Raw genomic sequence first — 14,299 nt, 5'->3', positions numbered from 1 at the left:
CCGCGAAGCCCTGTGTTATCAATCAAGCCCAGCTATACAAGATTTTTTTTTTTTTTTTTTTTACATTGAGAAGAAACGTTTTAAATTTCGGGTAAATTTTCTCGTGTTTATATTAATAAGTCTAGTTCACACTAGCCATTATTGTATACATTTATTAAATCATTATCATACTTAACCTATACCTTTCTATTCCCCTCGTCCAGAACAGGGTCCTCCATCATCTCCAAGGGGTCCGCGAAATTTCAGTGGTTTAGAACCACTGGTCTATACACGAACTCATCTCTGTTACGTCACGGCGCGGTGGTGGCGCGTCGGACGCACTTCCGGTCCGGGGTTGTGGGCGGAAGTGCCCATCTGATACGTGTATTCCTGCGTTGTTTTGAAAGGAACCAGACAAAACCTGCCTTCTTGTCAAAATGCTGCGATTGGGGCTGTACCAAAAGGGTCGAGAAAGGTTTGAAGGTCAGTTTTCATGCGCTCGGCTCGTCCGAGAACGTGGATATGTGCCGTGACTGAAAGGGGAAACCAAACGCCGTCGGACCACGATTGCTTGGGTGAGAAGCAATTTGGGCTGAATTCACAGATACTTATGGCCATCAGATTTATTTGTTTTGTTCCAAAATGAACGCCGGAAAACCGTCAAGTGGTACGGACCACCTGCGGATTACGTTCAGTGCGTCTTCAAGTTCAAACGGTCGCCTGATCGTTCGAACTGTCGTCTGCTCTTTTAGAGGACACCGGCCCGTAGACAAACGTGGGCCCGGGTACTGCGATAAGAAGTAAGTGCAGACCTCAAAAGACTTAAGTTTGAAGGTTGGTAAGCAGGCTCGACGTAAACAGTAGATACAAGGAGATGTTGATCATTGTTACCAGTAGCTATCACCGGCTTGTTATGCCTGATTCACTTGGTTAGATTCTGCTTGCGATTTTCAGTATCGACGTCGACCATCTCAGCATTTCACATTTCGGATTACGGACTGCGTTCACGCATTTGCAAACCGAGCGACGTCGCTACTGAAAATTGCGAGCGAAATCTCATCATGTGAATCAGGCTTTAGCGTACATTCTGCGGCGTCCACACGGAATGAACCGCCGCATGTCACATTATTCACGCGAAGTTTTGCGGTGTAACGAGCCTCGTTAATTTCGCTAACGCCGCTCAAGTAGTCAGACATCGTTAGGAGGACGTAGATTCAACAATTCCAACGCGAAAAAGAGCGCGGGGACTCACACCGACGCCGACAACATTGCATTTTAATGGTTTGTTTGTGGGCGACGGCGAGCTTCTTGCCCACACCCCATTCGCGCATGCGCGGCGCCGGTGGCATCCGCTAGAGGCGCTCCGGGCGCTCCGATTTGTTTGTAAGCATGAGTTGGTGTATAGCATGAGCCGAACTTTCATTGTAGCACATAAGCCGATTGCGTAGACATTTCGAAATGTCCCACTGGGATGCGTGCGTTTGGTGCCACACGCCGCTCGATCCTCTGCTGGTGCTTATACTGTGCCTGCTTTGAAGAGTGATGTGCCATATTGGGTGCGAACTAAAGTTAACGGGGCTTTGCTCCTGCCTTATACATGCATGATCTTGGACGCGGGACACTGTTTTTCTTATGGAAGACACTGACAAGGTAAACACGTCAGGGAAGAACCTCGGTTGTCCAGGCTCCATGCGGGCTTCCTTCCTTTGAAACGCTTCTGCTTCTCGTCCACCTCGAGCGTGTGCGCTGAGCGGAAGCACGACGGAAGGCATGGGGCGTGTGCATGCTGAAGACCGGGCGTTCGTAAGACACACCCTGCTATTCTCATTCTGTCAGTGATAACGGTACCCAAATCACATCAGCGTAAATAGCTGGGAGTATAAATTTGCCCACTAAAACAAAAACTCATGAACGCAACCGATTTCTGCCAAGAACTCCTCGGATATTTTAATCTCCAATTACCAATTCTCTTAATAGCACGTTTAAATATGTTTGACCATCTCTGATTTTTTTAAATTTTTTTTCTCACTGTATTTGTACTGTTTTACTTGATGCGCGAGAGCGAGCTTCGTGCTTTCCGCCGCTTACCTGCCAAGCACGCGCGCTTCTGCAAGCGTCGTTCAAGGTTATAGTTATTGCTGTTGCGAAGACAAGAAGAGGGGAAATGTCTATGCGTAAAGGTTATCCTCCCACAACGGGAGAAAGATTTGCACGGGCAGGGGAGAGGGGATTGAAAGACGTGAAGCGGTGATGGGAAGACAATTTTGGTCATGGCGGCTAACCGCGAGATTCGAATAGTTAACCGCAGATTAGAGGTTTTTGGCGCTTGTCCGTGTCTACTCGCTTGTAATTGTCCCCTGTGTCGCGCAAAAAACCTCTATACTGCATCATGAACCAACTAGGCCAACAACAAGTTTTAAGTTAACCGCAGATATTCGGTGTATTGGTATGTGCCATAAAATGAAACGAACTGTAGGTCTTCGAAGCTCATAGACAGTATACTGCAGCGACCGCTACTAGGCACAACGGGTTGACTGGCTCAAAGTCGACCAAACGGAGAGGCGAAAATAGGATAAGTTGAAAAGGCACTTACTGGACGTCCCGGGCGGTTTGCTGACCCCCGCAGCCATGCCGGTGAACAACAGCTTGCCGACGCCGGCGCACCCGCGGCTACGGCCCGAGTCTCCCGTGGCTGACCTGGCGTTGACGACGACGACGCGCGGCGCTGTTCCCCACACGTCGGCACACACACAATCCCAGCCACTGACTGCCGAGCCAGAAAGCCGCACTTCCCCAGGTCCCCACGCGAAAACGAAAGCCAAGGGAGTCCATCGATGAGGGGGGGAGCGGCCCAGCGCCCGCCTCCGCCGGCCGAGGGCGCTGCCCCCGGACGCTTCTCATTGGCCGAGCCGACACAATGGCCGTCCAGAAGGTAGCGGCAAAAAGGTAGTAGCCAAAAGCCGAAGCCGCCGACCCGACTGAAGCCAGCTGAAGCCCCCCTCCGCCGCGGGATCAATGGGAGAGGGCATGCTTTCTAACGGGCCGGGCCCCTTTCGAAAGAGGGGAGGGGGGCACAACTGGTCCGAAAAGGGGACCCATCTGGGAAAGGTGGAGAATGACATTCGCGTTTGGCAGCGATTGAAGCGCCGGCCTGCCTGGATCGCGAGCGCGCGACCGGCTTTTGCCAGCTTCGCCTAGTGTTTCCGGACGTGTTTTTACGGGGGTTGCGGACGGCGGCGGCACGGCGGACTGACAAGTGGTCGGGCTCGCGCGAAAGGCTGCATGCTTGTAACGTTCTCTGTTTCGCGGGAGTCGTCTTTTGGAGCTGCAGTTGCGAGCGGCGGTGATGCGGATCAGACGCACGTGCGAGCCTGGAAGAAGCGCCTTTCGAGGAAAGGTACGAGCGTGAGCGGGCTTTGTGGCTCTGTTCTAAAGCGCAACCAGCGGGAATTTTGCCTCGATCTTTTCTTTGAAGAAAGCCTTTTCAAGGTGTGCAAAGAGGGCCGCTTTTCGGGCACCATGAGGCGAATGCTGCGTGAATTGTGAGATCATTCCGCGCTGACTTCCGCCCGCGTTCGCGAAACTTCGGGAGGACCCTGTGAAGCCATCTGTGATAGGAAGAGAAAGGCGGTAAGAGTGGTATGCAAGACGCACGCCACGAATGCAGCGACATCGCGAACGGAACGTAATACAACTTTTCAATAAATGGCTCGCGCTGACGTCACATCAGCTTCCGTTGTGGTGGCCTTTCTGCTGCGCGCGTAATGACGGCAGCGTTACCTTTTTCACTAAACAATTTGTTTTCGCAGAAAAAACAAGTATGGATGACCACCCGCATGCTGGGACGGGTTCACGCGCAAGCCGTGTTTACACGCCATGGCGGGTATTCTTCTTCTCCTTTGCCGGTGATTCAAAGAATCTATGACGCTATGTAGGAAGAGTTCACTCGTCATTCTGTGATCGAGAAAACTTTAGAAGAAACGCAAGGACACGATAAACGGCCAAACTACGATGAGTGCAGCCCAACGTCACTAAAACTCTCAGTTGGGAAACTCACCCTTGAAACTTGGACCGCTCGCTTATAACCAATTACGTTTTATTGTAACTTTGTAACGCTTCAATTATTTTTTTTGTGGTAACGTTTGGTGTAATTTAATGACTATTTTTTGTAATCAGTTAGGAGTAGTCAATTATATGTTTCCGGGAGAGCTAAAATGATTCAGTTGAGCTTTTTACGTAAAAAATCACTCTGTCGGCCCGTGCGTCGCCCCTCTGTTGCACCAACGATGGACACTTTTTGACCCCTACACAACTAAAAGAAGATACCAAAATAGCAGAAAGATTAGAACGTTAACGGAATCAGCAACGTTTTGACTGCCGAGCTGTCGAGAGTGCCTTGTTTCCTATGTACAATTTTTTTCACTCCCCCCCCCCCCCCCCTCCCCTGAAACGCTTTCAACAGGGGGGTCGCAACAGTAATGCGATTCGCTTCCTAGAGGTCTCGGAAGCGTCCGTCGCTGCACTGCGCAACCACGAACTGGAACGCAAACTGTTTTGTGCGCTATAACACCGCTCTTCCCTCAAGCGCATCCGTAGAGAGGCTCTTCGGCGTCGCGGCAGGTGTCTTCACCAGGAAACTTGGGATGATGACTGACGAGAACTTTGAACGAAAACTGCTGTTAAAGCATAACAATGTGTGAGCGACAAAAAAAAAAAAAAAGCAAAATTTAACCACTTTGAACGTATGAAAGTATGCATTTTTGATTTCGGAATAAGAAATTAAAAACAAGCAACGTAAAACGTAATAAATTAATTTATGATAATTTTTCATTACTTATGTGATGGGGTAATTGAATACTGTATTTAGTTACATTTTTCAATAAAGTAATTGTATTCGTAATCGGTTAGTTTTTTTCAGTAAAGCGTACAAGACTGAGTCCCAGGTGTCTACCACACTTGCTACATTGAGCAATAATCTCTCTTGCTTCGGAATAATCGTCTGCACCGAAACGTTCGTGTTCCGACAGACCATTGCACTGAAACGCCGTACGCCGAAACATGTGCATGTCGAAACGTTCTTGAGTACCGAAGAGTCTGTCTGTGAGGGGCGAGACAAACAACTCTCGAGATCTATTCTCACTACGACATTTTTTTTATTGCAATAGTTTTTTCAAGTTTGTTTCGAATTTCATAACGCCAAAAAGGAACTCTTTATACGTTCGTCTACTTTTCTGAACCTGAACAAGCGGTATGAAGAAGAAAGGACGCCAAAAGGCAGCATCAGTTTTTAACTTTTTATGCGTTTTTGTCTTTTAGAGAACAGTCTCATTTTTGACAAAAGTTAAATGTGTGTGTTTTTTTTTTGTGTATATTTTAAAATCCAGAATTTTTACTTATAGGCGACTTTCAGTTTTAACGTGTCATTTCTGTGAGTTCTCTCTCCATGCCGTGCGTGTATTATTTTTATCATACAGCAAACCATTTGAATATCAAACAACATAGCCGGTTTTTATTCCTTCAAACCACCGATAGCATCTTCGACTTTGCATATCGGACTGAAAGTTATAGGAGGCTAACTTTGTTGCACTTCTAGGGTAGAATCAGGCTTCTCTGTAGTCGGTGACATGCTTAGAACGAAAAATCTGCCTTCGGTAAGCACACGTTGCCATTCGCCGGGCTTGGGCTGCACTTGCGACGAAGTGATATCAAAAAGAGAAAAATCGCATTGGAGGCGGAGCATCTGCTGCATTTTTAAACTTTCACCAATTCTAGTAAACTAAAACATATATTCATTTAACAAAATATTTATTAATTTCTAAAGTATTTTGTTTACTTCCTAACGATGCCTCACTCTCACGTAACTTGTAATCATAAGTGAAGTCACTTCAACCGACGAGCGAAATCGGCCACGAACGGTCGACTCGTCCGGTTGTTAGGATGCATAGGACGCCCATATGCGCTCAGTCGCGATTCATAGCAAGTTCAACGTGCGATCGATTGGCCGCTTCGTACTGACAGCGTCATGAAGCGGTGGTCGTGGCGGCGTGCGTGCGCACTTCCATGTATACCAAACGGGGTAAAAAGCTAAATGAGGCGCGCCAGCTGCCATGACCACCTTTCCATAATGACGTCACTATGGAGCGCCTGAAGACCGACTGTTTATTTTCGTATGAATGGCAACTCTGCACCTCCTTAGCGCCCCAGAACACGGGGAGGCGCGGCAGGTGGCCAAAAAGGACAACTATGGGCAGGCCGTGCTATACCGAACACCCGCGCAGGTCTGCTGTGTGACAGTTCGGCGGGACACTCGGATGTTCGAGCTTGTGAACGGACCAATGCGGCAGAGGGCTGTCTCGAGGCGCTACCTGTTGAACCGAATTCCATTAAACCCAACTCCATACCAGCTTATAGAGCGAACGGCGGATTGCAGCATACTGTATCTCCACTATGAAGTTTTCGTAAGTCGTCCTGATAACTCTGATAACAATTTTCGATACAGCGCCGACGCCTCTAGATGTGCGTCCTATCGTTTATCGTTATCGGAGGTATCGGAACTACTAAAATTCCCTACAAACACGCTCCATGGTTCCCCGTCAACGACGGCGCCGATGTCGCGGAATCTCGGCCGATCTTCTCGCGCAGACCCCGAGAGCCATCTGCGCCCCGATTACCCTGTCCTCTGGTCACTCAGCCCCCCACCCCCAACGTGACGCGACCACAACAGCCACGAACTCGCCCCCGTTCGAACCCCCTGGACAGAACCACTGACCAGTCCATTAGAAGTCCGCAGAGCGCATAACTACCGAGTCTTCCCGCGCGGCTTGGCCCCCCCGTCTAATGACTTCGACCCATTGTGGCCGCTCAAGCCGCGCTCCTTGCCCAGCTCGGAGGTGTGTCAGCCGGTATGGCTTCTTCTGTTGCCAGCTTTGGAAGCCCCTTGACCCCCCATATTTTCGTTAATCCCCGAGCCTGGAGTCCTTTCCCCTTTGACAAATTACCCCACGGGTCACACTGAGCGGAGATTAGTCTGTCGAGCTGGGATTACCCTCGGGCCGCTCCCTGGTGCAGACCATGCAGCTCGGACCATAGCGGAAGGGGACCGTTTTGCGAGATGCTGCGCTTGGGGCCGATTATGCCCACGGTTTTTGTCTATCTCGAGCTGCGCTATCTTGTGGTCAAGTTCAGCCCCGTTTTGGCTGGCTCCCTCCGTGTGCCAGTCAACAACCCCCCCCCCCCCCCCCCCCCCCGCGTCACAGGTTTCGTGCCTGCTCCTGTCAACCTTTCAAACCCTTCTTCCGTGTTGTGCTCGATGGGGGTGTATGTTGATGCTTAGTCATTCACTAGAGAGTTTTAGCAGACGTTCCGATACCTCCAAGACTACCCATAACAATACCCGATAACGATGCGATGCATCAGCTAAGGTTGCGGGGAAGTATCGGGTGTCATTATTGGGAGTCATCGGAACGATCTACTAAAACTCTCTACTATCTCGCGAATAACTCCGCATCGTCTTCGCCATTCAGGAAGTGCTGTACACATGGACAAGGGTTTCCCGAGTACGCGCAGGAAGTTACGCTAATTTTGCATGAATCGGTACATGTCGAGTAAACAGGGAGTTTTCGTAGATCGTTTTCGCCGTCCCGCAAGGCCCTCCGCAATCCGCTACGATAGCGGGAACTCCACAGTCAAGGCTATCGGCGCGCAGGCGCAGTAGCGACTTCTTCGTTGCGGAACGCTTAGCGGAGGGGGTAGCGCGGTCTACGAAAACTCCCTAACAACGTCAGTAGAGCGCGCGACCGGACAAAATGTAATCGGTGTATGACGTGATTAAGGAGTTTTCGAAGACCGCGTTTTCCCCTCTGCTAAGCCCTCCGCAACGAAGAAGCCGCTACTGTGCCTGCGCGCCGATGTCCGTGATTGCAGAGTTCCGATTATCGTAGCGGGTTGCCGAGAGCGTTGCGGGGTGGCGCTAACGATCTACGAAAACTAACTATTTTCTAAAAGAGAACCTACTCACGGGCCACGGCGGGTCATTCGGAGTATTTGAAGTATATTTCAAAGTACTTCCCCTTCGGCTACACATCAACGTCAGAAGTTCCAACCCTCGGTGAGCGTCCAGAACACCCACCGAAACAGAGAAGAGGTACGCCCAAATCGAAAAAGAAGGTTTGGCACTCATGTGGGCATGCGAAAAATTCCGAGATTACATCGTGTGAACGCACTTTGTACTGGAAACCGACCCCAAGCCTCTCATTTCTTTGTTCGGATCAAAGTCATTGGACAACCTATAACCCCACGTCTTCAGAGACTGCGCATGTGTCTAATGCGCTACTCATTCGAAGTTGTCCACGTTCCGGGCAAGGAACTCGAAGCCACTGACTCGTTGTCAAGAAGCCCTCTGCCACAGCGGCAAGACAAAGAGATGCAAGAAGAAATCGATTGCGAATTCACTCGACAAATAGAGACGTCCCTACCCGCAACGCAAACGAGTCTCCAATGGCTATCGGCAGAACAGGAAAGAAGACCATGTTTGCCAAAGATTCGCCAGCTACAGCAATAAAGGTTGGCCAAATCGTCAAGATCTCGGAACAGACCTGAAAGTATACGAGTACCGTCCTCACATTGCCGTGCTTTCTCATGAATGGTTCTAGAATAGTGGTACTAGAATCCTGCCGTCCACATATCCTGCAACAACTTCATGAAGGACACATGGGCATAGGAAAATGCAAGGCACGGGCAAATGTATCGGTGTGGTGGCCGAGGATAAACGATCATATCGATCGCCTGCATCAAGAACTGCGGAAAGTGCATTCAAACTGGCCAGAACCGAAAGCTTCCCCTCATCCCGTCAGAGTTTCTTAGTCGACCGTGGGAGAGAGTGGCGATGGACCTCTTCTTCATTCACGGAAAATGGTGGCTGGTCGTTTATACTGCTGCTCTCGCTACCCCGAAATCGCCCGACTGGAAAGCCTCACAGCAGCGTGCGTAATAATGCACTGCAAATCGATATTTGCGAGGCATGGCATCCAAAAAGTAGTGCTGTCTGATAATGGTCCTCAGTTTGCGGGAACCAGAGGTTCAGCCTTCACAAAGTTCTCACAAACCTACGGATTCAAGCACATCACATCAAGCCCTCGCTACGCGCAGGGCAATGGGATGGCGGAGGCTGCGTTGAAGATCATAAAGAGATCACTCAGCAAAACTGAAGATCCGTCGGAGACACTTATGATCTACCGTTCAACGCCTCTGCTCAACGGATAGAGTCCGACAGAACTTCTCATGGGGAGAAGGATGCGTACAACCGTGCCGATCGTCACTCAGCTCCTGGAACCAAAGCTACCCGACCAAAAAGAACTGCGTCACTATGAGCAAGAAAACAGAAACTGACAAAAGCAATACTTCGACCGGCGACACCGAGTGCGTCAACTAGATTCACTCGGCTCTAGAGCGAGTTTGGGTCATCAACCTAAAGCGAACCGGAGTTGTTCGGAACAAGGCCCATAGGCCTCTTGCGTTGCCCAGGGGGTGCTGCGAAAAGGGACTTGTTAGGACTTGTTTTGGGTAGTACACATTTAAGAGTCTCAAACTGTCACGCATGCAGAAGCGTGCCTGCTCTGTTGCGGAGCGCAAGATCGCGATGAAAATACAAAGAAACAACAAAAATTCGAACGCCGTCAAAGCTAAGACGCTAAGAGCGAGTCAAGAGATGCCGTTTCACGCGTTCCAAAGTAGACATGAAAATGAAAACAAAATGAAAGCGTCACGACACAGGTGTTCTGACGTCACCACCCAGAGAAAAGAGACGCGTGCCCTAGCGGTGGTGTCATGAATTTGGCACTTTCAATTGTCTTGCAACGTTGAGTCAGGCCCATTTCTGGCGTCCAAAGGTGTTTTTTCGTTCTTCAGCACAACACAGAATTAAAAAAAAGCTCAATCAACGTGCCATAAGTAGTGCGAGGCTCAATCAGGTGAGCTTGTACTATTAAAAATGAGGGCGCTACAGTTTGTTCAAAGCTTCAGCGCAGGAGGCCCATACGCCAGGATCTTACTGGATGACGTCCGAGGGTCAAGAGATCTGAAGAAATCGCACGCATTTAATTCCTTTCCCCGATCAACAAGATAAACAATGCATCGAAGAGCCCGCCGCAACAACCACGAGGCCCGAGGAAACGTGTGCCCGACACCTCTCGTAAACATACTCCGATGTGTAGAAGAGCCAGTCTGTTTCGGCACTTCTTCGAGGCTCCCTTAGAAACAGCAGTGTTGTACGAAACGGCGTTCCAAGGAACGGCGTTCCAGGAGCGCGTTCCTTCTAGGAGGAACGAAGGAACGCCGTCGTTTATTTTGGATAGCTGGAACTGGAACGGGAACTTGTTACATTTTTACGGGAACGAAAACAGGAAAGGCGTTCCTTTTTTTCGACCAATGGGGTTATTTTTATTTTATTTCTAAGAGAGAAATTCTAAAAAGTATAAAAACAATACCTTTATGTAGAGCAGGATCTCGTTAACTTTGTTGTTATTTATCTTAGGGTTTATGTTGTGGCATCTTCGCCTGGTAACTGTCGGGTGCAAGAGAGCTAATGGACATTGATTCTTTTTTCACTGTCCGAGACTGTGGTACAAAAAGCAAAATTTTTAGTCGAAGGAAAAGACACAGAAAGAGGGACGTCTCAAACTCAGTCACTTTCTTTGCTTCCACAAATCCTCATATACCCGGAAATGTAAGGCCGACTACTGCTATCACTAAACTTCACTAAAAAAAAAAGAAAAAAGAAAAACACTTCTACAGTTACAACAAAAGAACAGGTTACCAGACATGGAATGCACCCTTATATCCCTAACTCTGGTCACCTAAAAGTTGCACAAAAATTTTAAATTACCCTTCCGATTGCCGCTGACGGCAATCAGAAGAGCTGATGATAGCATTTTAAGGCGATTTTTAGTAGGGGTACAAGCTTCTTTTGTGACGGAGCCCACCGAGACAATATCAGCCATTTTGTTTTCGTTCAAAATTCGAGTGCAATCACCGTATTTACTCGAGTAATAGCCGCGCTCTTTATGAACAAAGCCTTTGGTCTGCTTTCCCGCGGAGTGCGGGAATAGCGAATAACCGCGATAGGCAGAAAAGTGGCAGCGATTTACGATACAGAGAAAACGTCTTTACGAGGAAATGATATCTGCTCAGATCGGAATTTTGCGGAGAATCGTGTTCTCGACCTCGGTATTCGCTGCATTTTTTACACAGAATGCGACTTTTGGCTGTGTGTGTGCTCTGCACGCAAGTACACAAAAGGGCCTCGTTCATAAAAGGTGCGGCTATTACTCGAGCTTTCAGTCTGTCTTCCCGCGCATAGACAGTGGTGGCATTGAGGAAAGGGATGGGTGGGGACGGCGACCTTGAGGCGATTTTGTTTCTATATTGAAAAGAAGAACATGTGGTATATATGCTTCTTGTTTTTAAGAAGAAATCCGCCGTCCTCGGTGAAATGTCAATGGACCTTTTCCATATACCGACGGCACCACCAGGCGGTGGCTGCACGAACTAAAAATCGAGGAAGTGACCTACCTGCACTACCAATCGATACCGGGAGCCACGCTACCAGTTTCTTCGCCCTCCGAGCTGCGTCGCGTGCCCAACGCGAGCTTAAAGATGGGCATCCGTGGCGTCCGCCCAAACGTTGTGTTTATCCTTCCGTCCACTTTCTTTTTTTGTGTAACCCAATTATATATATGCTGCTATTACCTGTTCTACTCGCTTATCCACAGGCTCGTTCCGAATTTCCTCGATTTTTCGTTCCGACTTCCGCCGCTTGGCATCGGGCGCTCGCGCGTGCGCAGAACGCTTCTCGGAAAAGGTCCATTACCTTTGTTCCTTATGTCATATCCGTCCGTGACGTTACATCTTTTTGCGCAACCCCCCACCCCTAAATACACCCCTGCGCTAAGGTTACACAAATTTGCTGAAGGGTGAGTGTTTAGTTTATCTTTTAAATTGATATGAAGCGAATCAACACTTCCAGTACGTACAATTGATCATCCCTGTTCGTAAATGTAAATCGGCCATGAACAAAGGCACGAACATTCGCGAATAAATGTATTGTCACATCCAGAACGCGGTCCGTCTGGCACAGTATTCTCGTAAGCTATTCGTAACAAACCCCCCAAAGACAATGCAGTCCGTAGACGAGCAAAGAGGCCGCCCGTGACGGTGCTCCGTGACAGTTGCCGCCGGCTCATCAATGCGTCTCCACTTCCGTCCGCGCACGTGTTGCGTCGAACTAGCGGAACAGCAATCGCACGCTGCAGTCCGCGCGGCAGCGGTAACTCCCGAAGCTGTCTACACACGCGGCTACCGCACCGCGTGCCGTACCCTGCCACCGAAGAGAGGCCGGTGTCCTCGCAGCGGGACGACCCATTCATCAGGCCACCGGTGCTGTGGACCAACGTGCTGGGCCATCCGAGATTTCCCAGCGCCGGAAGCAGACCAACGACTATGGGGCAGATGCGCCCGGCGTGATTCGGCCACGCTTCACCGGACGCAACAGCCGCCAACGCGCACGCACGCACACCTATGTGTAGTTTAGCCAACGACCGTAAACGCACTGTATGTACTATACCAGGCTGTAACGCGTGCTTGGTGCGTCGGCCGTGTGTGGAACCGCGTGGACTAGGGGCTGTGCTTTTTGCTGCAGTCCCAGCGCGTGGTTTAGAAAATTGTTCTTCGGGAGGCTGGGTGGCTTTGAGCGGGTGAAGGGTTAGGGCGGGCGACCCGCCGTCGAGGTGCACTAGAGACAGCAATCTTTGGGGATGGGGCTGTCTCCGTGGTAAGGAAGGGCAGGGACACAAAGTGGATGTTAACTATCGGGAGGGAAAGGCTTTGAGTGAAGTGTGTCTGCGTGCTAAGTGAAAGGGTCAAACTGCTTCGGTGCGGACGGTGGGTTGCGGAGGGAGTGACAGAGGTTGGGCCGTTCATAATGACCCAGCTAAGTATTTTTTTTTTTTTTAGAAAACGATTTGGGTGCTTGCGTGTTTATTTCGAGATCGGGCAACATTAAAATTGAAATTTGAAAAGGTTTGCATAATCTGAGCATCCTGTGGCACTGAGAACTCGAAACCTTTTCGCAAGTATATGTATAAGGCTGGTTTCATCTGAATTCGACCTAACCCGCGCGGGGGGAACCACGCTTTAAAAACATAGAACTCAAAAGTGTTGTAGAAAATATTTCAAAGCGCCGCCTGGTGGAATGCGTCAGAAACTCGATTTCATGTTTGTGCAAATTTGGCCGTGGTTTAGAGACTGTAGAGTTAATTCACGCTATTGTTATTTTCTAAACATTTAAAAACAAATACGAGCTATGTTTGCAGAGAAAAAGCTTATTGCTATCTTTTATGTTATTTTTCTCAAAATCGCGAACTTGTTACGTCGAGCAATTCCGCTTCAAGTTCAGATTGTCCTAGAAATTGATCAACCAGTAAGGACCATGGTATGAAACATAAGTGAGTAGCTTCAAACTTAAAATATCTAAAGATAAATACTTGTGTAGGTGAGATCTATTATATTTATCATATCTTGCACCAAAAAGGCTACAAATATAAAATTCTGAGATCCTCTAGGTGATTCTTTTTTTAATTTCTTTTAAGGTTTGTGTTGGTTTCCTATGACGTTAAAATTCACCGGATATAAATATCGGTTTAAGTCTTTTGCTGTATTTTTGAGACGACCAGTTAAGGCTTTCTCTCTCCAAACTTAGAACATAAAGTTTTAAATTATTTAACACGACATTAAAACAAAAATTCAATATTTAAGTAATTTCCTTTTCTTGATTGCACAGATACAAAATTACTGAATATAAATATTGGTTCTATTTGTTTTTTTGGTGTTTTAGGGACGACCATTGAAATAAGTCGCCTTTTGACTTGACTCGCTATGTTCCACTTGCTGTAATATATTCTTTATTATGTTTTTCTCACAATATCAGGTGTAACCTCAAAATATCACCCGTAGCTGAAATGAAGCAAAGCTTTGTTCACTTAGGTTGCATGCATGTAATCACAAGCCATGGCGAGCCACTCTTTATACTTCTAACTCTGACGAGAGGTTTTTTTATTTATTATATTAAGCGGCAACATATTTCGTGACGACAAGAAATGCGTAGAAGAAGCAAGAATCAACTCATTTAAATCACCTATGCAGCGGCATTTAAGTGCGGCACTTAGGTGAACACGTAGGATAACGCGATTTGTGATATAAATAACTTAATATCTTAAATACTATTCGTTACCCTGTTAAAAAAATTATAATGTACCCCTTAGTTGCG

The 14,299-nt window shown here is 48.3% G+C and overlaps 1 protein-coding gene across 1 annotated transcript in view; it reads right to left on the bottom strand.

Moving 5' to 3' along the window:
* LOC8036703 (nuclear receptor subfamily 2 group E member 1) overlaps positions 1-2,609 on the bottom strand; it is a 52,901-nt gene extending 50,292 nt beyond the window's left edge. The window contains exon 1 of the mRNA XM_042291410.1: positions 2,573-2,609. Within this exon, the coding sequence (XP_042147344.1) occupies positions 2,573-2,609 (37 nt within the window). The remainder of the gene's footprint in view (positions 1-2,572) is intronic.
* Positions 2,610-14,299: the final 11,690 nt, after the last annotated feature.

Source organism: Ixodes scapularis, unplaced genomic scaffold, assembly GCF_016920785.2.
Source record: "Ixodes scapularis isolate PalLabHiFi unplaced genomic scaffold, ASM1692078v2 PGA_scaffold2__306_contigs__length_199485367, whole genome shotgun sequence".
In the NCBI taxonomy this organism is placed as follows: domain Eukaryota; kingdom Metazoa; phylum Arthropoda; class Arachnida; order Ixodida; family Ixodidae; genus Ixodes; species Ixodes scapularis.
This window is presented reverse-complemented; position numbering and strand designations above follow the sequence as displayed.